Raw genomic sequence first — 25821 nt, forward strand, 5'->3', positions numbered from 1 at the left:
AGTCGCGTGCGCGCACTACGTCCCTGAGGCATGCGCTAGGCGGCGGCTGGGTACCGCCATTTTGGCCGGAGGCCGTAGGAACACGTTGTTTAGCTGAGAAGTGACAGCCGAAGCTGACTTGGCCTCTGCGCTCCCCTCGGCCAGGGATCGTTCTCTCCAGGTACGTACATAGTTCGGAGGGGTTTGGCCGTTAGCTGCGATCTGCCACGATTTAAAGATTGTAGGGACGTTCTCCGAGAACCTTTGATTAGGCCTCAGGTGACGGCGATGGGGACAGCCCCGGCGCGTGGCAGCCGGCGCGGGCATGGCGCGTCGCGCTTCCGCTCCAGCTGATCTGGTTCTCGGCCGCTGTTGCCCACCACCCCCGCCAGAGGCTACGAGGAGGGACCTAGATGCCATCTCAATGATCCAACCTCCGCCGCTTCCAGGCCCCCTTTACCACCTCTCCTACCCTAGAGCTGAACCTTCTAGAGAAGGCGCCCTCAGAATTTGTAGCACCGCCGTTGCCCCACTCTCCCCCTGGCACAGTCAAATGTATATATTTCCACATGTGCGTATTTGATTATGGGGAGTCGTGACTTTTTCCTCCACCGTTTGGTGACTATGTAATGAGTCGCGGCATCTTGCCGCCATGAAGTTGAATATTCCTCGTCCACTCCCCCAGCCTTGACAGAAACGGTGGCCAGGCGTCGCTCTGCTTTTCTCATAGAACAACGTGTACCCGGCTGTAACTGGGGTGATCGCAGCTAGTATCCCAGTTGAACACTTTGAGCTTTTTTGGTGCGCTCTGATAGCATTCGGCACTTTTCCCTTCGGTGTGGCTATTACCTCTTCCCCTTGATTATGTCTTACACTCCTTGAGATCAGGGGCGGTGTCTTGACTCAAAATATGCCTTTATTTTCCCTTTATTGGTTCGTGCATTGTAGTCACGACGGTCAAAGCCCTTCCACATCCCACAAACTGCATAAGCCTGTTTTTTTGTGTGTGTGTGGTTAAATCAATAAAAGTGAGAACTGTCAAAACAATGTTTTATTTTCCTTTTATCTTCCACAGGGCTGCTAACTAGGCATTAATGACAGTGGCATTTGTGTTTCAGTCCTCAGCACATTTTTCCCATGTACTGCACTGGGAATAGTCATTCTATAACCAGGTACCTGTCAGTGTTAACCAAGGGCTCTTCACCTGTATTCGAACCAAAAGGATTTCTTTTATTTTCGTTCAAGACATTGTTTTCCCCTATGAAAATTTTTTTTTAGGAAGAACATTTCATTGCTGGGGGAGTGGGAGAAAGCGATATTAATTCAGTGTCCCTTCTAAATGTCTTCAGTTTAAGATTCTGAAATCAGTTGTGTACCATTCCTAACGTGTGCGTTTTACAAGACTAATAATCTACAATAATCATAGGTTAGAGTATTTCGTGTGATATTTAAGCGTCATTTGTTAACACTGATCTTTAAATGCTTTCACATGGTATTATAGTAATTTTGGTCTTAGACTACAAATGCTTTTCATATATGCCGCACTTCCCTTGTTCCTCCCAGCTTGGAAGAATGACAGTGATGGTCATTGTTTGTTCCCAGAAGTAATTTATCACTTTTTTTAAAAATGTATATCAGCCCGGCCGGGCGTGGCTCAGCAGTTGAGCGTTGACCTAGGATCCAGGTGATCAGGGTTCGATTCCCGGTCAGGGCACATGCCCGAGTTGTGGGCTCGATCAATGACTCTCTCATCATTGATGTTTCTATCTCTTTTCCTTTCCTTTCCTCTCTCTGAAATCAATAAGGATATATTAAAAAAAAAAAAATGTAAATCAGCTTAACTATCTCTGGAATGTTTTCTTTTTCTATAAAAATCATTAGTCACTCGGTTTTTTAAATGGTGTGAAAAACATTTTAGTAGTTTAGCAGATATAATTTAAGAAATTTCATGATAAAAGATTCATCCCCTAGAGAATTCATTGCACTTATTCACTGGATAATTTGTATGGTGTCCAGTTTTATTTTAATAGCTAACTAAAGAACCTTCAGTTTTTAGGGAGCCGTCATTTCCAGGATGATAGTTTTTTGGAGCAATTTAAAAGTCATTTAATTTCTTCCTTTTCTAATCTCTATGAAAACTGAACCAGTTTTTAAAGGGTTAAAGTGAACCTATTAATATAACTTTGTGTATTACATAATATATAGTCTCCTTTTTTTTCAGTATATACTTTAGTGGATAACCATCACTGTGAAATATTGGTAACTTGAAAGATTTCTGAAGTTGTTATAACCTGTTGGAAAATTGTTTACTATATTTAAATTTATTTCTTCATTCATATGCTTCAGTTTCAGTGCTAGACACTGGTCTAGCCACTGAGATGAACAACTGGACAAAAATTCCTACCCTTCATGATGGAGTACATTCTACTTGGGAAGGGAAAAATATTATCTGTGTGTATATATAGAGAGAATATATAAATACATATATATACACATACACACGATAAATGTGTACATATACCATATATACATATATGTGAAATACATATAAACTTGTCATATAATAGAAAGAGCTAAGAAAAAAACAGGGATAAGGGACAGAAAGGCAGTTGGGTATACTTTTGGGTAGTATAGCTAGAGAAGGAAGGCTCACTGAGAAATAAAGATTAAAGACTTTAAGGAGTGAGCCATGTAACTCACTAGGGGGAATAGCATTACAGGTACAGGGAAGAGAAAATGCCAAGAGCATGAAGCAAGAAGATGTCTGGCATGTTCTAAGAACAGCAAGGAACCAACGTGATGGGCAAAATGAGCAGCTAGAGTGGTTGAAGATGAGCTCAGAATATTAACAGAGGCTGATCAGTGCCTCGTTGGTTATTTTAAGGACTTTGACTTTTATTCAGTGAGTAGGGAATCCATTACAGGATTTCAAGTTAGAGGAGTGACATGAATTGGTACATTAAGAGAGTCATTCTGGCTCCTGTACTGAGAATGAACTGTCAAGGATTGGAACAGAAGGAGGTAAGAGAAGCAAAGAGATCCGTTGGGAAGCTGTTAGAGTAACGGTGTGACAAGCTGTTTTGATGGAATGATATTCATTAGAACTTGGAATGGATTCCAGAGAAAATAGAAATTTGATACAACTGACTAGACAACTCTTTCAAGTAGTCTTGTTATAAAAGAAAGAAGATGTAAACCAGTGAAGGAAGTGAGGTCAGATAATAGTGTTTGAATGCTGATGGAATAAGCCAGTGGGAAGAATACGTGATGTGAAAGATAGGAGGAGAACTGTTGGGTCAAATGTGGGTGTCTTTTGGTGTGCAGATGGACTTAGTTCTGGAAACCGTTATAATGTGATTGCTGGTTGGCACAAGGGTTCACTTGAGGTGACACTGGGCAGCATGGCTTTGTTTTTTCTCACCCATTTTCAGCTGTTAGTGTGCAGGTGAAGAGTTGCATTGAACCAGGATTGTACTTAAGGGTATAAATGATCAACAATGGAATTTTAGCTGGGTATGGAGGGAAATGAAGCTACAAAGGGTTGAGGAAAAGTGGAAATGTGGTCAAGCCAAGAGATAGTGATAGGAGGTCTGAGAAATGAGGGAATTCAAAGGATTGGATTGTGTATGAGAGGGGTGTACTGAAAAGATAAGAGTGGTGGTTGGTGAACAAGTTATTTGTAATGGAGGCTATTTGTAATGGAGGCTATAGAAGGTTTGCAGTTCATTGGTAATGACAAGGTCAAGGATTTGAAATGGAATGAGTGGCTGAGGTAGGATGAAAGACAAGAACATTGGAGGAGAGGGGTTAATAAACTGAGAGGACAGGCTATTTATAGAAGATCCTATGAACATATTGAACCAAGAATTGTGACAGGAGTTGTAAAAGGGGGTGAAAGTTAGCCAAGGTCTGAAATCCTCAGAGTGGGAGTGAGTGATCTGATGGTCAGTAAATGACATAAGAAGTTGGATGATCTGAGAGGCAAAAGCTGACTCTTAGTGAGAAGGGGGAGATAATAATAGGGAATAGCTCTGAGGAGCAAAATCTTTTATCCCTCTCCAAGCCTAATGATAATGAGGTATGTGAGAAACGCTTGAGAGGTCTACAGGGGGAAACAGTCTGTTAAACAAAAAAAAGAGGAATGAGGATCACAGTCATGGTAGAAAAACCCAACAGAATGTCTGTCAGTAAATAGGCTTTTGGCTTCAGGTTCTTTCATTAGATACTAGGAAAAACTTGAGTATTAAGGCATTTTTTTGGACTTATTTACTGTAATAACCATTCTAAGAAAAGTAAGTTCAATTTAAGTCTATCACTAAGTCCAGTGTTGTAAGAGATTTTAAGTTCACTTTGACCTGAGCTACATAATTGGTGGCACTGTTAAATATTAAGACTTAATAACAGCTTTAAAAGTGAGCACAGTCTATATATACTTAGTTTTACTTGGTTTCCTTTTCTTTTCAGTGCTGTTACCGTAAAATTTATCTTGTCCATATTGCAAATTCCCAGAGAAATGCAGTTTTTACTTTTTCTGCTTTATCAACATGATGGTCAGAACCTTAGTAATTGCCATTTCCATTGGTAGTGTCATTATAGCCAGATGGATAAGACATGAAGTAATGGTTAGTTTGAGGGAGGGAGTAACGTCTTTATCATATGTATTAGTTGTCATGTCAGTTCTTTCTATTCTGTATTCATGCATTGGCCTGTATTTATTCACTGGTATCAGTGTTAATTACTGAGTCATGTTTTTCCATCTGCCAAATATACGTCTCCCCATCCCCGTGCTCTTTTTCAGTTTTCCAGGCTGTTACTACTTTTCTTTTTGCATAAGAGCTCTAAATTAGTTTGGTTAAATTTTCCTCCCCTTGAGATTGGATTAAATGTAAAGGAGAAGGCTTAAATCTCTAGTGTTAACTATTTTCTGTTGTAAAAACTGAGACACCATGTCATGCTGTTTGTTGGGTCTTTTAATGTTTTTCAGTCGTATTTTAAAAGTTGCCTCACATTTGTATGTCTTGTTGATTACTAGGTCATTTCTTTTTTTGTGACTATTGAAGATGGTGCTTTTTTCTTTATATAAATTTTTTGATTAATGGTTCATATGTAAATTTTGTTTTCTCAACCTTACTAAATTATTGTATTACTTTTACTAGTTTTTTTACTAGTTCCAAATAATCATATCTGAATATAGTGATAATTTATGTCCATCTATCTAACTTTTATGCCTGACTTATTTCTCAATTAATTGCATTGATTATGCCCTAATTTTGTTAATTTTTCTTTAACAGAAGAGCTGGATATTCCTTCCTAGAATTATGGCAGATAAATTAACAAGAATTTCTATTGTCAACCACGACAAATGTAAACCTAAGAAGTGTCGACAAGAGTGTAAAAAGAGTTGCCCTGTGGTTCGAATGGGTAAGCTCTTCAGTGTGGATCACTTGAGGATAAGAGATTTTAAAAGGATTAAATTGGCTTCATAGTTCTAATTATAAGATAATGTATTAATATTAATATTTTTTAAAGTTTATTGAATATAAAATCAAGAGTTCAAATGACTGAGATTCTTACTGTTCTACAAAATCCTTAATTATAATAGAGAAAGGACTGCCATTATGTTTATATTTGATAATCTCACTTTAAAGAGCTTAATAAGAATGACTGTTCATGAGGTTTTGCTGTATTTTCAAGACTAAGTAAATTTATAGTAATTCAGAATTGGTGAATTGTTGGTACTCTTTAGAACTATATTAAAGTAATTGTAACATTAAATGTACTAAGCTTTTTGAATCTTAAAAGAGACTTTAGATGTCATCTATTATAGTCTACCACACTGTTCAAAAATTCCGTTGTTAATATCCCTGTTTGTATGCTAAGTTTAATTTTGTCTGTATATTAGGTGACTACTTACCTGTTTAGAACTTCACTGATCTTGCTAACATATTCCATTCTTTTCTCTGGTATGCATTACCATGTCCAAAGCATATTTTGTGAATTAAATATTTAGGTCAGTCAGCCTAAAAATAAAACTTTTAGGATTAGCCACAATTTTACTAGCATATTTTCTTCCCCAGTAGTAAATTAAACAAAACAAACATTTTAGAGTCATCATCCTCTTGCCTCCTAAGAGTATCTTTTCTTTTGCCAGGAAAATTATGCATTGAGGTTACACCCCAGAGCAAAATAGCATGGATTTCTGAAACTCTTTGTATTGGTTGTGGGATTTGTATTAAGGTAAGTGGTATTTTTATTTACCAGATCAAGTTTGTAACCTGAAAATGAAATCTGAACATTCTGAATACATTATAATTGTTTTTAAAGAGGCAAAATATAAAACAATGAGTGAAGTATATAAATTTAGTACTTATATCAATAACCTAATATTGCTGCTTTTTAACTAAGCCAGATTTTTATTTAAAAGTTATCCTCACCATACTCAATTTTATAAAGCCATTTCCAACCAAAATTAATGTTTTTTCACCATTTTATAACATTCTCCAGCAGTGTTTTCATCAGAACTTTTTATAAATATGAATACAAAAAATATGAGTTATATTACTTTTTTTTCAAGTCTGTATTTAATTTTAAATTTACACCTTTTAAATAGAAGTGCACATAGCCAAAATTATTCAATTTAACCTAATCTTTAAGTGGTTTTTCTGCTGTATTGTACATTTTTCTATTGTTGAATTTATTTCAATAGTGTAATTTTTCAAAATACCCCAATTAGTTTTTGTTGCATTGAATAGTTTGATTAGGGCTTTTGACTTAGAATGATGAATTTCCAACTTAAATTCATGAAAGATATTTCATGAGGAGCCAGTTCATGAAGTTCTTAATTTAGGTATTTTTATTCATAAATAGTATATTTTAGAAAGGACTTTTACTAGAGTATGGATACCACCCTGTTACTCATTCCAATAAGGCTTATGCGTACTTTGCATTGGTTTCTGAATCCTTAGTTAAGTATCAGGAAAGATTTTTGTACCTGAAAGCATTTTCCCTTATTTGGAAAATATATGCAGGAAACATTTCTTCCAGCAGATATTTGCAAGTCTCTTACATACCAATGTTCTGGGTGCTGGAAATCTGATTTTGAACAATATATTTTTAATTCTATGAAGAAAGAACTTTATTTTTTATTTTCACTGCTGTAGAAACGTGAGGTTCCAAAATTTGGGGTACGCACTTCAGTGGTTGAAAAGATACTAATGTAATGAGTCTCTTTGGAGGTGGGGTTAGTATATACCCCCTGAAAACTAAGGCACTTCTAATGCACCTCATATATGAACAGTGTGGCTATCTTTCTCCTTGTAGATTTAGAGAAGTATAAATTACTTGCAGCCTATAAGCATTTTATGTACATTGATGTAATAAAAAGCATTCTATAAATGAGTTAACCTGATTGGCAGAAAAATATCACGTAAAGAACTAATAGTTTTGCTTAGAGGGTAGTAATTACTTTGTTAGAAAAAAAAATGTTATTTTTTAATTATCTATGTTCTTGTAACATAAAATAGGAATTCACTGAAATCTTTATATACAGAGACTTTTGAATTAGTCTCTGAGCTCACTGAACAGTTCTGGTAAACAGATCTCAAATGTGAGGTTATACTTCTTGGGATATACCTTTTTTAAGCTATGTATACTTCTGATAAATTTTTGTAGCCACATTACCATTCTGAAATGACCCTCCAGTTCTTGCCATTCTTGTTCCATAGACAGTTACCTGATTGATACTCATCTGTTGTTTAAATACGTTTTTCTATGTATAAACCTTTTTTTAATGTGAATTTACTCAGTTGGAATATGAAGCATCTTTTTCATATGGGATGGTTAAAAATTACAGCAAAAAGTCATTAATCCATGCCCTGTTCAAATGTTATGCTAGCTGTTGTTGGGACATAAATAGACCAAATAAGGTACAATCCACGACCTTAAAGGACTTTACAAGGTAGAGACGGATGCATACAAAGACAGGAAAAAGGAAGTAGAGGGAAGGAATCTGTCATAGGCCGAATATGCAGTTGGATAGTAGTCAGTAACCATGTTTTATCTTGCCTCTTAGCCTTCTCTTATCTAATAATGTAAAAAAATACAGAACCTCCAAGTTCTATAAAGTTTTTCAATAAGTATTAAATGTCTAAGATTATGGCAGTCACTAAAGGGTAATGCAAAATTAGTTGGTACAATTCTTGCCTTTGAGAAACTTAATTTTTAAGTAAATAAGAAAAGGAAATAAAAAATATTTTACATCTTTATACAATTCCACATTCAGAATATTGCTTATAAAAAATTAATCTCTCCATTTTAGTCATGTGTATACTTTTAAAAATTAACAAAAAATTAATTCTTTACTTTAAATAACAGAAATGCCCCTTTGGCGCCTTATCAATTGTCAATTTACCAAGCAACTTGGAAAAAGAAACAACACATCGATATTGTGCCAATGCCTTCAAACTTCACAGGTATATTTTCAAGTCAACATTCCTCTTTACTTCAGTCAAAAGTAAAATACATTTGGAATTTTCAGAGAAATGCAAAACTGGGGGGAAATTGTATTATCCATGCACTAAAGAGAAGTACAGTATTGTAACACATGCAGAATCATATTGTACATTTCAGTCTTTTATTCTGGCTAACATTATAATTACCTGGCGATCTTTTTTAAAACTACTAATGCCCAGGTGTCAGCCCAGTTGAATTACATCCTATCTCAGGATGAAAAGTCTGGACCTCAGTAAGTTGTAAAAGCTCCCAGATGATTCTAATATATAACTGGGCTTGAGAATCACTATTGTTAATAATACCTAAGTTCCCAAAATGACTTTTAAGGAAACTTGTCCTTGATTTTATTTATCTATTAATCTCATGATCTACAGAGAATATTACTCTGAACTTGTACATACATTGTTAAATTACCAGAGTCCTTTGAGGTTTTTAATCTGCTGAACACTAATATTTGAATCTGGAAGTCTAGGTTTAACTAATAAAAAGGTATTTCTCAACCTGCCAGCTTTAAAGGGCCTCCTGCAGCAGGGAGAATGAAGTGGAATATTTCTGGTTCATGTGGCACTTCTCTCCTTGTAAGTAAATGGCAGGCAAAAAAACTCAACAGTGTGAGGTTGCACCTGCTATTATATTTTTTACCAAAGCATTTTTATTATACATTAAAACTGAGCCTTATATGCAAAGAATTATTACTTTAGAATGGACTTTGAATAAAAGTTCAATAAATAAAACTTGGAGTAATATTGTCATAGATGCATTTCTAACAATTAACAGTTTAAGTTAATCTTGGCTGGGTTTTTTTTCTAATAGCCAATAATATCTGGCATATATCTTTTAGCTTAATGGATGTGTTTGGAGTGCAAGTGTATTAAAGTATGTCATTCTGATATTATGTAGCTTTTTCTACCTAAGTCTAAATTTTATTATTATTGTATACTTTTGACAGGTTGCCTATCCCTCGTCCAGGTGAAGTTTTGGGATTAGTTGGAACTAATGGTATTGGAAAGTCAACTGCTTTAAAAATTTTAGCAGGAAAGCAAAAACCAAACCTTGGAAAGTATGATGTATGTATTACCACCTTATAAACATGAATATCTTGGGGTCAGTTTTGTGAGACTTTGAAGGAGAGTGTATGTGTGACTTTTTTAAAAGTTATTTTCATTATTATTTGTGGAATTAATGCTGAGAAACTATATATAGGTGAAGCGCCTTCATTTTTAATTAAAATTTGTTGATGCTACTTAAGTGATTATTCTGAGCTTCGTTAAACTGTTATGAGTTGGTATGCCTTGATATGAAATTAAATCCTCAATCTTAAAATTAAGTTAGAAGCCAAAAGTATTCCATTTGGCCACATGTTGTATTTTATATAACAGTCATCCTCTTTGCAATTGTATTATTAAAATCAGGTCATTATATGTATATTTCTAGGATCCACCTGATTGGCAAGAAATTTTGACTTACTTCCGTGGATCTGAATTGCAAAATTACTTTACCAAGATTCTAGAAGATGACCTAAAAGCTATTATCAAACCTCAATATGTAGACCAGATTCCCAAGGCTGCAAAGGTCAGTTGAATTTATGTTTTACAGATATCAACGGAGGTATAAAAAGTATATCAAATTAAAGGAAACATTAAAGGAATTTTAATATTGAATTTAATTTTAATATTGGAGGAAAACAGTAATAACTATTTTTGGTACATTATGACAGGGGACAGTGGGGTCTATTTTGGACCGAAAGGATGAAACAAAGACACAAGCAATTGTATGTCAGCAGCTTGGTAAGTATTTTAATAGGCCCTAAACTTAAATCATAAAATATAAGTCTTTATATGCATTACTGAAATATATGGGAAAATCTCTGGTAGTTGTCATCTTTTTATGTTGCACAATTTTCAACTGAAATATTCAAACCCAGAATGACCTACAATATTTATTTTGCTTAGCAGAGGTGAAATAAACTTATAACATTAAACACAGTGCATCTATGTTCTTTGTAGATCTAACCCATCTAAAAGAACGAAATGTGGAAGATCTTTCAGGAGGAGAGTTGCAGAGATTTGCTTGTGCTGTCGTTTGCATACAGAAAGCTGATATGTAGGTTACCTTACACCTTTTATAGATCTCAATCCTTACTTTAGAGCTTTATTTGTTATACTGCTAATGAAGTTGTGGTTTTGAGAGAAATTAATACAAGTAGTATCTAAGATTCTCATTTTGAGTTAAGAAGTTGAAGCAGTTGCTCATCCCCTGCCCCTTCTCCCCATTCTTCCTGCAGGGGGAGAAGCATTTATTTAGATAAGTACTTTACAACTGATGGGGTCCACATCTTTTTAATGTGAAGTAGGTTGTTTATTATTTAAACTCTCTTTGTGCATAAGAAGAATGTTTTTTAAGGCTTAAGCTCTCCAACAAAGCCAGCAAGTTTTTTAAATACCTCAAGTAGAACGTGAGGTCTTTCAGGTTACTCTGAATCAGGATGGCATGCCATGTGAGAGTGAAAAGGGCAAAAGCTTCCTGCCTTCCAGGGCCCCTTTTCTCCCAGATAATTATTGCTCCCATCTTCTTCCATGTTTCTGCTCTGGCATCTAAAGTAGGCTAGCTCTTCTCCACAAAGTAAGTCCATGCATTGCCCTCCATTCCAGAAACTGTTTGCTTTAATTCAGCTAACTAGCTATTTAAGAGAAAAGCTCTCTGGATTACTTTGGACTATATCAGAATGTCTTTCATAAGCAGGTAACAATTTGTAAGGTAGCCTAATCTGGGATTGTCTCCCCATATTCAATATGCAGTCCAGCTTTTCGTAATTTCATTTCTTCTACTTCTGAACAAGATACAGGAGTTTTTACCATTACAGGGTAGACTCCTCTTTAGGATAAGGGGATTTTTGTTATTCAAATATAAACTCTATTACAGTGCTTTAAAATAACATGTAAGATAGAATTATGTCATGCTTGTCTTTCAAATTATGTTTGCTTTTTTTTTTTTTCATAGTTTCATGTTTGATGAACCTTCTAGTTACCTAGATGTCAAGCAGCGTTTAAAGGCCGCGATTACCATCCGATCTCTCATAAATCCAGATAGGTAGGTACAGACTTGCCATATGCCTATGTTATTTCGTTTGGGGAGTTTTACAGATTTCTGAAGATTAAACACTAGGGCCATCAATATCATATACGTGTGTATGTTTTCTGTCTTGGTTATTTGGAGCTACCACTTGAATTTACCTTCCTCTATTTAGAACATAGGTTCTTAACGCAAGATTCATTTACCACTATGCCTGTTTCCAGAGAACTACAAATACTCTGAAATGCCTGCAAATTCTGGTACATATGAATGGGTTTCTGGGAAGCAGAACCTTAGCTCTTACCAGATCCTCAAATGGATATGTCACTCAGACACACACAAAATTTAGAACATAAGAATCAGAATAATTCCAGTTGTTCAGTGTTTTACCAAACCTAAGAGAACTCTCAACCTCTGTTAAGTAATCACAGCACCTTGTAGTTATGGGATGCTTTTGCAGTTTGCAGAGTTTTTAAATCCATTATCTCGTTTGAGCCTCATAGTAATCTTCAAGGTAGACTCTTTAGAATATTAGGGATAAAAAAACAATCTTAGTTGGGCCAATAGTAGCTGTAATTTTTACCTTGTACATTGGCCTGGACATTATGATAGGCTCTTTAGGGAATGCAAGAATATAAGATGTAGTCCCAGTGGTCAAGGATTTCAGAGTCTGGTAAAGAAAATGCACAAACAGTCAAATCAATAGTTCTAAACCCTAGCTCCTTTATATAAAATATTTTTATACACCTTTTTTATACTGAAATATAAGTCATAGATAATTTACCTTCACACATAATTTTTTTTAAAAATATCAAGTAATAGCCTAACCATAATAAAAAGGTGAATGAAGAGGATAGTGATTTATAATCAGATGACATGTATCTCAGTTTGTAAATACTGAGACAAATCACTACAGTCCTATATTATCAGAGGACAGTAACCTTACTTGTAATAGGATAACATGTAAAAAATTAGATTAACAAAGTGAAGAAAATGGTTGAGTTAGACAATTGCACAAATGTTCAAGTTCTTTGGTATAGGGATAAAATAATCTCTCTGCAGTAATAAATTGATAAAAAGTTATAAGAAATACATCTGCATCCTGAAATTCTAAAACATGTCAAGACATTTGATCTTTAAGTGCTTTGCAAAGATTTGAGAGATCATATCCTTAGATAAACAACAAGAAAGAAGATGGACTAGAGAAAGGAAAAATAATGCAAGAGATTCTTTCTCTAGCATTCGACCTCTAAGAGGTCATCTTAGAACACCTTCAGTAAGATTAAAAACCAACAGGTAAACCAAAATTAATTTTAGGGTATAAATTTTCACAGCATAGATTTCTCATTATGCTACAGATTTCTGTTTCTTCCCAAACCCTCAGAAAATAGAGTGGTCCTCCTAAATTTTTTTACATTTTGAACTTTTGCATAAACTCCATAAGTAGGGAAAGCAGGAGGTTTGACCTGTTCTGTTGTTGTTTCTTTTTAAAGTAAATTAAAAGCCACTAGATAATACTATGCTGCAGTATATGGGCCTTGAAGATTTTTTGGTAAAAAGTAGAGAATTATTCCAGATAATGAAACATTGCCAACAGAGACACAAGGCAGGATGAATACTGGCTCACTATTTCCTCTTTATATTAAACTTGCCCCATGTGTTTTTTTTCATTCCTACTTTTACTACCTGACACCCGGATTACTATGATAGCTTCCTTTTAAAAGGTCTGTGGTTATTCTTGCCAGATTAATCTTGTGAAACGATATTTTTTTATGTCACTTTTATTCTAAAACTATACTGTAGCCTCTAGCCATATTTTGCTATTTTTATTTTAATAGAAGTTAAAAATTCATTTCTTTAATCAAACTATTTACATTTTAAGTGTTGCACATTCCATGTACTTACTTGCTACCATATGGGACAACATAGAGAGATAACATTTCCATAATTAGGGAAAGTTCTACTGGACAATACTGCTTAAGAACCTATCATTTTCCCCATTGCCAATTAGCACAAGTCCAAATTCCTCATCTTGTCATTCAGCAACTTTATTAAATATGTTTGGTACATATTACAAGACTTTGTACATACTACAAGAGTAAAGATCATCGAGATGCAGACCGCAGTCTCTCTTTAAGGTGTTTGGGGCAAGTTGTAGGGGTACTCAGAAAGTCCAAGTATTAGATCAGTGATGAAGGTTCAAGAATGAGGGAAAGAAAATTCATTTGCCTGTTAGGAAAGGTGTCCCTACAGAAGTTAGGATTTGAGATGGTATTGGGGGGACTTCAACAGGTGAGGATTTAGGCAGGAGATCTTTCAGGAGATAGAGTACCCCTGAGACACACACAAATGGAAAAGTGGATTGTTCAGGAAATAATGAAAGATCCATTTTTCAGTGTGCCCTATATATAAATGAAATAAAAACAGTAGCTTAAGTTTTGGAAGGTCTTAAAAGAAAGTCTAAGGATGTTACTTGTTTCATTGGGAACTGAGAGCCATGTCAGGCGACCTGAAGAAAATGAGATTTGTCTTTCCCAGCTACAATGAAAATGATCAGGTTAAGGCTTCTGTCACATCCTCCTCTCTGCATCCCTGACCACAGCTAGCCAGGTGAATAGCCTAATAATCAAACAGTTTAGGTTACATCTGATTTAAATCTATTAATTGTTTGTGCTTTGTAAAGTGTATTTAAAAATATGTTTATTAGTAAAACACATTTCTTATATCCATAAACAATTTCATGTTAATTCTTTCTTTTAGTTTAGGGTACCAGTTTGAAATATGAACATTGGTAGAGTCCTAAAGAAATATTTTATGGCTTTTGTTTAATATGGTCTTTACACTTGGTTTTTGAAAAATATATCTCTTTTCCTGAAATTTACACTGTGGTTAAAAAAATGTTATGTGGCAATTATAATAAAATATAATTTTAATTTTATCATGTATATTCTGTTACATTTTAAATCTGTATTAATTTTCAGATATATCATTGTGGTGGAGCATGATCTAAGTGTATTAGATTATCTCTCAGACTTCATCTGCTGTTTATATGGCGTACCAAGTGCTTACGGTGTTGTCACTATGCCTTTTAGTGTAAGAGAAGGTAACTTGCAAAACTGTTTTCACAGTGCTCTATTCCTTTTGCTCTACTGCTTAGAAAATGTATCATTGTCAATACTAAGTAGTTACATATGTTGGTCTAATATTATTTATCTAAAACTGGTCTCATGGAATTTAATCACTCAAGAGAATATGTATTATATATATGGTTATATTCATTAGTTGTGATACAAAACCTTTCTTTTTGGAGAATTTCCTGTTGGAGTGGGTAGAAATGCTCTATCAGTTTTACTATTTATTTGCTATATTAAGTTTCTTTTATATTTTAGCTTCTGTAGAATTATTGTATTATTTACCATCTTCAACTTCATCTATGACAGGCCAATACCAATAGTGAAACTCCTAAAATTCATTTAGTGCTTATCTTGTTTTAAATGTATGTTATCTATTCTAAGTTTGTAGAGCTAGGGCTGCCTAAAAGTTCAGCATAAGGTAGTTTAGTAAGTATATATTACAGATTAGCAAGTGACTAGAAGAAGTCTAGTAAAATAGCTTAGTAAGTATATTTTTTATGTATTCCTTCTACTTTCAGGAAAGAGGGACTCTCTGGCCTCTCTTTTCCATGCTCTTCCCTACCTAAGCAAGTTAGACAAAAGTAAAAACTAGCCTACCACTAAGTGGCTCCTGAAACAATATCAGTGCACTCTCCACCTGGTATGCCTTTTCCTTTTAATTTTTTTCCCATTTCCTTCCACTGCTTCCTTTTATTTTACTTTATATTTCTTCTCTTTGGCTTATGCCTTAAGCTGAGAATTTAGAACACCTAAAAGGACTACTTAGTCCATATCTTGAAAAAATACCATAATCTATAAGTGATAGTTTTTGAGGTACTTAAGACACTTTTGGAAAAAGCAATGTGTTGGATTATACATTTTGCATAAAAAGGCAGCAGTAGCTTTTTAATTTATTAAAAATACATAAATATTTTAGTTTAAGATGTGGGGAAGGATTTGTTATCACTTCTTCTTCTTTGAAGAAAATAGATGCATAATTTAAGGGAAAATTTGTGAGATTGCTCAGCTAGTAGTCTTAAAGAGATGATATCAAAAACATTTATGTCTTATTTGTTTCAATTAGCCAGTATTTATTGAGTACCTACTCTATGGCATATAGTAGTTACAGTTCTAGAGTCCTGTTGATAATGATGTGGATGCCTGGCAATCACTCTTCATAATTCTAGTTATAAATGCCATTGAAGAAATAATTCCTGGTAAGGCTTTTAATGCGCCTTATCTGTTAAAACAATTCAAATAACAAACCACTTAATCTTTCTGCTTTCCTTTAGTATGTTAGTTTATTTTCAGTTTTTAAAACCTTTTAGATAATGGTGTTTAACTTTGTATAATGAAGCCAAAAAATGTCAAATGAAATTCATTATAAATTTCTTACAAACCTGCAAAAATAGGTAGGGAAAAAATGCAGTAAATAGTAACTTGAATGTATTATTATAGCTCATGTGAAAATGAGTACTTGTAATTTAAATTGTTTATTTAAAAAATTTATTTCCCAAATAATTTTATATCATTTTATGTCAACTTATGAAAATATCCCATTTTTACTAGTCATTTTTAGAGAAAAATTGCAATTTTTGACATAAAAACTAGTAGAAATGGCTTCATATGCTTTTGCATTAAGCCTGATGAGGAAAAAAATCTTAAAAATCACATCGTAATTAAAGGATGTGCTTTGTATGTTTGTGTATACATAGGCACATATATATGCATGAATTATTTAAACTTTCATTAGATACATAAAACAACATGTTGTCACTGCATGTTATCATCAACCTACAGAAATTTAAAGTCTATGCTTGCAATGCTCCCAAGAGTGCCTGGGGTTGGAAAGCTATTATATAATAATAATTTCTTGCTATAGAAAAAGTTTAGTCTTTAATTGATCTTTACTAATCTATTAATAATGACTTCTCAACAGGCATAAACATTTTTTTGGATGGCTACGTTCCAACAGAAAATTTGAGATTCAGAGATGCGTCACTTGTTTTTAAAGTAGCTGAGACAGCTAATGAAGAAGAAGTTAAAAAAATGTGTATGTATAAATATCCCGGAATGAGGAAAAAGATGGGCGAGTTTGAACTGGCCATTGTAGCTGGAGAGTTTACAGATTCCGAAATCATGGTGATGTTGGGGGAAAATGGTAAGTTTTTCTAATTTTGTGATATTAGAACATCTGCTTTGTTTACCTAGTAACTTAGTTTTAACTACTCCATGAAAAACTTGGACTCACTTATAGGTCTGGGAGTTGGATTGAAGCCATACATTTCTCAGTGTAGTTCACATTTTGTGACATTGTATGATTTAATCTGTCATTTAGTTAAGTTCATATTTCTTATTTTGTTTCATAACTAGTAAAAATAAGGGTTTTTTAAAATCTGGTTTTTCTATGTATAAATTGATGGGCACAGGATACTGACTAGGAATGAAGGAATATTGGTAATTCAGAAGCAATCAAGTTTTAAATTTCCTTGCACTCTTTCTTTTGAAAATTATTTCAAATTCAAACTAGTCTACCTTTGTAAATAGATATATTACCAGCATTTTTAAATATTAGGTTGCCATCATAAATATAATTATGAGATGAATCTAAGTACCAAATATCTGGTATTGCTTTCATGATACCACATTGTTCATGATTTAAAAAAAAACAAAAAAATTTGTATACTTACAGCTTACAAAACGGTAGAAGAAAACTTTTTATGAGGATTGTTGCAATGTATCAGCCTTTAGTTAATGGAGGAATTTTGAACTGGGTTGCAATTAACTCAAATATTTCATGTAAATGGACTTTACAGTGATGGTGTATCAATCATAACAATACTATCTTAATAAATTGTGTGCAGTGACATTTTAGCTAAAATCTTTTAAAAAGTAGCCAAAGTCTTATACTTTATAGGCCTGTCACTTATTTAAATGATCATTATAAGCTTTAGCTAATTTATATTCCTAATCAGTTGAATGATATTTGAGAGGTGAATCATGAAAGTTTAAGGATTTGTCTGCATAATCTTCAGAATTCAGTAGTGTCTATGTGTATCTTTAAAACTAATTTCTCCATTAAAACCCAGTAGTACATGGTAGTTTACTCTAAATGTGAAGCACCTTTCAGGTCAATTTGTTGTATGTTGTGTTGCCAGGTACTGGTAAAACGACATTTATCAGAATGCTTGCTGGAAGACTGAAACCTGATGAAGGAGGTACTGTTGTAATCTTGATTCCTTCTACTCTGTTCCACTTAGTAAACTTTAAAGGTTTGGGCAGTTTTCAGTGTCTTATTTATTTGCATTATTTTGCAGGAGAAGTACCAGTTCTAAATGTCAGTTATAAGCCACAGAAAATCAGTCCCAAATCCACTGTGAGTTGTTCTGTTATTTGGTTATTAAAGTTTATACATATACCTATAACTTTAATCTTTTACTATATCAAAATTATCAGAAGTGTCTAAAGAAGGTATTAAAACTATAGTTCTTGATTTATTTCCACTACTAAGAAAATGCTTTTAAAACCTGATAGGCATCTTTTCCCAAAATGAACCTTTAAAAACCTAAAGTGTTTTATGCTGCAAATAACACCATCAAGAAAGTGAAAAGGCCACCCATGGGATAAACTATTTGCAAATCATGTATCTAATAAGGTACTCATGTTTAGAATATATAAAGAACTCTTACAACTCAGTTTAAAAATGGGCAACAGATTTGAATAGACATTTTTCCAAAGAAGATACACAAATGTTCGGTAAGCACATTAAAAGATGCTCAGCATCGTTAGTCATTAGGGAAATGCAAATCTAAACCACACTGTAATAACCATTTCACACTCACTGGGATGACTTAAATCAAAAAGAATAATAAGTATTGGTGAGATGTGGAGATACGGAACCTCATACATTGCTGGTAGGAATGTAAAATGTGCAGCCACTTTAAAAAACTACCTGGCAGTTCCTCAGACAATTAAATATAGTTACATGTGAACCAGCATTTCCACTCCTAGAGAAAGGAAGACTATCTCAACACAAAAATTTGCACACAGATGCATTATTCATAATAGCCAAAATGTGGAAATCAGCTCATATGTCTGTCAACTGATGAATGGATAAACATGTATATCCATAAAATTTGGTCATAAAAAGAAATAATAATACATGTTACAATATGGATGAACCTTAAAAACATGAAATTAATCTCTAGTTTCTGCAGGTGTTGTAATGAACTTCTTGACTATAGTATCCATACTCAGTACCTCAACACTTACATAAGTCTATTTGAGATGGCTTAGCTTACAATAAAAATTTTATCATTGATAATTTCTATAAGCTTACCTTTTAAGTTCTCAAACTCAGACCTCTCCTGAAATATCAAGAAGTGGGCATTGTATGACCCATCCCTATCAGTTTTTGTTATCCTACTGATTAAGTAAGGTTACTTGATACCCATGTCGATCTTGAGAATTATTCCTGTTCTCAAATGACTTCTCCCCTGAAATACTCATGATTTACTACTTTCAAATTTCATGATTGTTTTACTTTTTTGGCATGATGGGTTTTTAATTTAAAAATTTAAAAATGTGCCGTAGATGACAGATAAGCATATAAACAATATTGATATCTGTTGGTGGCAAATTGATATACTTTTGCTCTGGAACCTAACTTTGTTACAGTTCATAATTACAGTACTGTACTGAAATAAACTTTCAGTATTTTTCCATTAACAACAGGGAAGTGTTCGACAGCTACTACATGAAAAGATACGAGATGCTTACACTCATCCACAATTTGTGACTGATGTAATGAAGCCTCTGCAGATTGAAAACATCATTGATCAAGAGGTACTCTAATTTTTTTGTTATTTTATTATTTTAAACTGGATGTCTCTAAATGTTTTGCTGAATTTCTCCAAATAGGTGCAGACATTATCTGGTGGTGAACTGCAGCGAGTAGCTTTAGCTCTTTGTTTGGGCAAACCTGCTGATGTCTATTTAATTGATGAACCATCTGCATATTTGGATTCTGAGCAAAGATTGATGGCAGCTCGAGTTGTCAAACGGTAATGACCTGCTTATAAGAGTATTACTTTTGGTTATGTGTACTAGCATACAACTGTGCTTAATATAGCATTTGAATATTTGAAGATATAAAACTGTAAAGATTTTGAAATCGTGTGTTTTAGTTTCATACTCCATGCTAAGAAGACAGCCTTTGTTGTGGAACATGACTTCATCATGGCCACCTATCTAGCAGATCGGGTCATCGTTTTTGATGGTGTTCCATCTAAGAACACAGTTGCAAACAGGTAAAACTACTTTCTAAAAGAGTCAACCTTATTATAACTTCTAACAATCAGAAACTCGTTATTTAAATTTTTCCAGTAAGTTTATAAACATTACTCATACCATTTAAATTTTTTTTTTAATCCTCACCAGAGAATATATTTTTACTGATTTTTAGAAAGAGGGCAAAGGAGAGAGAAAGAAACATCAATTGGTTGCCTCCCATGCTCACACCAACTGGGAATCAAACCCGCAACCTTTTTGGTGTACGGGATGATGCTCCAACCAACTGAGCCACCCGGCCAGGGACTCATACTATTTTTTTTTAGAGAAAGAAAGAGATAGCCAGAAATTCTAGAAATTATTCTATGACCTCCAAGATTATTCACATGGAATACTGAATGGAACCCAGTAGAATAGTAGTTTTCAGGCTATTAGTACAGAACAGCTGGCCCAGAGGGATAAGTATATAGAGTTCTGGGCCCCTCACCTTTTCATTTATGTTAACTTTTATCTGTATTATTTGGATTTCCAGAATACCGTGGGATTTGGGGTTTGCAGTAACCTTGGAAACCGTGTCATATATGACAGATAAAATAAGATCCACATAGGTTACATGATTGCCCAACTGACAGTAAACACCAAATGTAATGATTTATACCGTTTTCCCTTTTTTCCTATCATTTTTTGCTTACTGGTTTGATTGGATTTGTAATGTAGAGAAGCCTAACATTCAAATCAGTTTGAGAGAGATTTCTTATCCTTTCAGTGCTAAAACCTTGTGTTAGGTTGAACCATATGAAATTACTATATTCAGCCATTTTTTAATTTTTTTTACCTATAAAAACATTAATTTCATGTGATCCCAACATAGTGCTTTCTGGTGTTAGAAAGGAATGGAGTTGCTATTTTAATAATTTATCCAAGAAATACAAGTACTTTACTGAACTTCCCAGGATTCCTTTATTTTCATTGTAAATTTGTACATCAGTTACTAAAAATCACATATTTGAGAGTTAGGGAAATTTCTTAGGCCACATAAAGTTATTTACTCAAATAATGATCCTCTCTTTGTATTTATGAAATGCTTTAAAATGTTCCGCATGTATGATGTGATTTAATGTGATAGAAATGAAAAAGCATAGAAGTTTAAAGTTCCTCTCACTAAAAACCATTATGTTGCACATATTCCCTCCATTGCCTAATTTCTAATATAAATATTACCTTTTCTGTGAAATACTCTTCTCACCTAAAAGTGTCATATTTTAAATTCTGTAATTTCCTAATTCTAATTAATGATCTTTTGTTTTTCTAAAGTAGTACTTAAATGTTTCTTTTTACAGATCACACACACGTTAAACTGTGTTTGTTTTCCACAAAAATATTATAGCCAAACAAAGATATTTCTGAACATAGTTTTTAATATGCTATGGTTATACTTCTATCCAGGTGACTTAAGATTGGGGAATTAGAAAGAACAGTGATTCTTTATTCTCTTTATCCCAAAAAGTAGTTAAATTTAGGGAGTAAAATTTAATCACAGTTGATCTTATTTTTTTCTAGCCCTCAAACCCTTTTGGCTGGCATGAACAAGTTTTTATCTCAGCTTGAAATTACATTCAGAAGAGACCCAAACAACTACAGGCCACGAATAAACAAACTCAATTCCATTAAGGTATGTAGAAGGGCTGTCTTAAATCACGGCTAACTTCCATGTAAATCACTGACAGGCGTGTTTCAGTTGGGAGACTGCTTCATTAAAGTCTGTATTAGGCGCACATTTTAATACCTGATGGCATGCTTACGTCTTACAGGCGGCAGTTGTGATGTCACTGCCGCTGCTGCCTGAACTCTGACAGAGCTGTCATGTCGTCTCTGAGTTGTGCCGTCATACCACCTGTGTTGTCATTTAAAATGCCTTCAGAAAGATTACACTAATTCGCCATTGAAACAGGTTTCTAAGAATACCTTAATCAGTTTATGTATTTTTCTTTTTGTGCATGCACAAGAGCAACATAATTAAAATGTATAATTTAAGCATCTAAACAAGCTCCAATGAGTATAAAATTCTAAACAGTGGAAAAATATTTTGACAGTTTAATTGGCAGTTGTTCTTTCTTTGTGATACCTAAAATAATTGTGCGCCCTGCACTTGATGTAGTCTGTGAAATATTGTTTGTTTTTAGAAGGCAATAATGTCTTGGTCTCTCAAAAAAAAGTGAATGAACTCTAAAACACCATTTGTTTTTATATCCCCTGCAGTGCTGCTTACATTTCATGGTCCTCTGGCCATAACACTTAATACTTTAGAACGTTTAGAAGTATGTTATATATACCATACCTGTAGCATTCACTCCCTCACTCCATTTTGTTTTGTACTATGCTAGTTTTGCAACTAAACCATGAGTTCTTGGAAGGCAGAGAAGAGGTCATCATATAGGTCATGTAGCCTTTAGCCTTCAGTGTATTTTGTTTATAATGACTTGTTACTCACTGGCCAGGAGAATGAAATGACAAATACTAACTTAAAAATGAAGAGTTTTTTCAGTTTGGGAAAACATTAAGCAGAAAAGAGGGTCTAAATTCTAGAACACTTATTATACAAAGCTTAATTGTCCTAAGAATTTCTTCTGTATTATGAACTTATGTATTAACTTTTTTGTTCTTTTATATATTTTTTTGTTTTGTTTGGGGTTTTTTCTTTTTTATTGAATGAACACTTTGTATTGTAGGGGGGTTTTTGTTTCTTTTTGCAGAACCTTATGGTTCAGTTCTTTCTGCCCCCTCATCTCAGGCATACCTTAACCCTATTAACGGAGCAGTTAGGCAAATAGGTAGATGGATCATTACTGGACAGTCAGTAAACATACTGGGGAAATTTTTTGTATGTTTTGTGTAACAGGTAGTTCTCAATCTGACAATATGGACCTATTGTACCAGGAGCTTAAAGTTAACATGATGAAAATGGAATTTAATGCTTTTCCTGGAAACAATATTTTATATAGCAACATTTTATGAGTGTAAGTAAGGCATTTTATGTAAAGGGGCTTTGCTTGACGTGAATCAAGGGACATTTTCTGTAGTAGAGCTGGGGAGCAGAGGTAGCAATCTTGCCTTTACGTAGTGGACCCAGGAATATCCAGAAGCAGATGTGAGTGCAGAGGGGGTTGTACACAGTTGTAAACACCACTAACACTGAGTGAAAGTCTACACTACATGTAGGAAAAGTGTTGATTTTTGTTGCTTCTCTATTTTATTTTTTAGGATGTAGAACAAAAGAAGAGTGGAAACTACTTTTTCTTGGATGATTAGACTGAATCTGAAAATATTGATAAGCCATTTATTAAAAGAAACACATTTACTGGGATTTTTGTCATGCCCCACATACTCTAGAGCCTGAAGTATAATTTACTTAATGTAACATAAGCCAGTTGTGTTGTAAATTGTAGTCTGAACACAAAAAAATGCCACTTTTCTGTTCTTGTTGAGGTCCTTTTTGTGCGTAACATTCTAAAATCATCACATCTCAAGCTATACTAATTACCTCCAAATTTTCATGATGTGTGGGAAGATTTTCAATACATGTATTATATTCATATACCAAATGCTGACCAGTTTTGCCCCCTTTTAAAAGTCTTGAAAAAGGTTTCTGTACTTACATGGTTTGCCAAGTATACCAATATAATGAACTGCCCTTATTTTAAAAGCCAGCTGAAGACTCCACTGATGAATTTTGGTAAATAAACATTAGGATTATATTTGTTATTTGTTTTCAGTCTTTGCACTATATTATCAGTGTGTTTAGACTTTCAAAGGAAGATATCTACAAAACACCACTGTCAGAAAATGGCTGTTACTAACAACCATTGTTTATAATTTTTGGTGGTTTTGAATATTTTTATAAAAAGTCATTTCAATACTCCCAATCCCCACCAAGGAAACACCCTAACTTTACTTTGATGTACTCTGTTTTAGCACTCCATAAGATTCTATATTCTATAATTACTCTCAAGGCAATGGTTTCTTTAAACATACGTTTATATAATCACTGATCATGATTTAGGAAAAAGTATTGTAAAGAACACTTGCTTCCCTTGAAAGTATAGGCTCAAAATCTTTAGAGTTGGAGCCTAAGCATTTATGTATTTTCAAATTTCCAGATTTCTGATGGGCAGCCAAGGACTGTTTTACCTAAAGGCAACATTAATGCAAACAAGTCCCCAGATAGCAATACAAAGTATCCCTTGGTACCAGATACACTCATTTCTAAGTTTGGACACAGAGAACATTAAATCTTCACTTTTTTTTTTTAAGTTTTGGATAGTGTAAAGCAAGAGTTCTAAATCCAAGTCCAAGTTCTTCAGTTTGAGCACTGGGATCCTGCAGTGTGAAACCACTTTCAGTTATACTTCTAATGCAGTGAACTGGAACATGCTACAAAGAGTTTACTAAATAAATTAATGGGGCAAGCAAAATAGAGGGGAAATAGAAATTATTGAACAGACTTTTAGAGCTGCTTTGATTGATACGCAAATTGGACAGAAAATATAACTGGGCCCCATTAGACCTTTTAAAAATTAATGTAACCTATAAATATGTGTTTGTTGTGAAAATTTCAAAAATACAGAAATCTATGGAATAAAGTTATGATCTCCCTTCACATTACCTTCCCAAAGGTTACCAGTGTTTGCATTTAATGTATATTCTTTCACACTTTCTGTGCACCTACCTAAGTGTGAATATGTAAAGGGTTTGTATTGTATATAAATGGGATTATACTAAAATATGCAGTAGTGCCTATTTTTAAGGATAGGTTAAATTTGTGAATGATTATTTCAAATATATTGAATAAAATAAGCCCAAAAGCTATTTTTATTTACTGATTCTGTATTCTGTCTAAAGAAAATATATATTAAGAGCACAGTTCTATTTATTGCTTATGACAGAATATATATTGTAATATTTTTTATGTAGATGAAATCTTTAAAATATGGATTTAGATGTTACTTAAAATTTTACATAGCAGTAGAAAAGGTCTTACAGTTGCTAACAAAAAAAATTTTCTATAAAGTCAGTATTACCGACTCAGATACACCAGCAGTGCAGATGTTAGCTATTAAAAAGCATGAGACTGTTTAATATGTCCTGATTGGAAGAAATCTCTAATTAAAAAAGCATGGTGCAATGTTTTGTAGAATATACCATTCATATGGAAATACACAAAATATTAAAGGATAAAAGGATACTCAAGGAGCTAATGCTTTGGGGAAGAGTAACTTGATTAAAGAACAGAAAAGATGACATATAAACACATATACCCATTATCTTTTGAATTTTGTACATATCAACTGTTTAGAAATACTTGTTTTTAGCATCTTGAAGTCCAATCCTGTATCTCTCTTGCTTAGAATTCAATGTATAGCTTGGTGTCTAGCATGTAGTTTGCCTACTGTATTGAAGGACTGAATCTACTTACAGAAAGTAGGAGACAGGATAACTACTTGGTTAACATTTAGATACATGTATGTCAGATTTAACCCAGTGCCTGGTGTATCATGAGAACTCATTGGTTCAGATGAGAAATAGCTGTGTTGGAGAGTCAGAAAGGGCTCCTTGAAGGAGGCAGCTCCCAGGAAAAATACCACCTATAATGAAAAATGATAAAATAATCCATGTAAAGCAGAACACATGTCAAATCATAGACAGAAATCGGCTTAGGCACTGAGGTTAGTGAAAGGATGCTACAGGCAGATTGTAGTGGACTTTCCATGCCTTCAAGATTCAAGTTAGAGGTTTTTACATGCTCAGAGTAGGGATTGAAAAGAAAGCAAAACCAGCTAGAAAAGCAGCTAGAATGATC

At 33.9% G+C, this 25821-nt stretch overlaps 1 protein-coding gene across 1 annotated transcript; it reads left to right on the plus strand.

Moving 5' to 3' along the window:
* ABCE1 (ATP binding cassette subfamily E member 1) lies at positions 1–24830 on the plus strand. Its single transcript, XM_081137059.1, has 18 exons — positions 1–160; positions 5271–5400; positions 6131–6216; positions 8353–8450; positions 9440–9557; positions 9925–10062; positions 10208–10277; positions 10497–10593; positions 11491–11580; positions 14544–14665; positions 16615–16836; positions 17834–17893; positions 17993–18051; positions 19410–19520; positions 19596–19738; positions 19862–19984; positions 21525–21636; positions 23226–24830. Exons 2-18 carry the CDS (start codon positions 5298–5300, stop codon positions 23271–23273), a joined length of 1800 nt encoding a protein of 599 aa, XP_080993185.1. The 5' UTR covers positions 1–160; positions 5271–5297; the 3' UTR covers positions 23274–24830.
* The last annotated feature ends 991 nt before the right edge of the window (positions 24831–25821 follow it).

Source organism: Miniopterus schreibersii (genome assembly GCF_964146895.1).
Source record: "Miniopterus schreibersii genome assembly, chromosome: 4".
In the NCBI taxonomy this organism is placed as follows: domain Eukaryota; kingdom Metazoa; phylum Chordata; class Mammalia; order Chiroptera; family Miniopteridae; genus Miniopterus; species Miniopterus schreibersii.

Excerpts from the sequence above, each read along its gene's own strand:
- ABCE1 (XM_081137059.1), top strand. The coding sequence starts at position 5,298 with ATGGCAGATAAATTAACAAGAATTTCTATTGTCAACCACGACAAATGT. Across the intron at positions 8,451-9,439 it reads AATGCCTTCAAACTTCACAG|GTTGCCTATCCCTCGTCCAG; the intron begins GTATATTTTCAA and ends TACTTTTGACAG. Across the intron at positions 10,278-10,496 it reads AATTGTATGTCAGCAGCTTG|ATCTAACCCATCTAAAAGAA; the intron begins GTAAGTATTTTA and ends TGTTCTTTGTAG.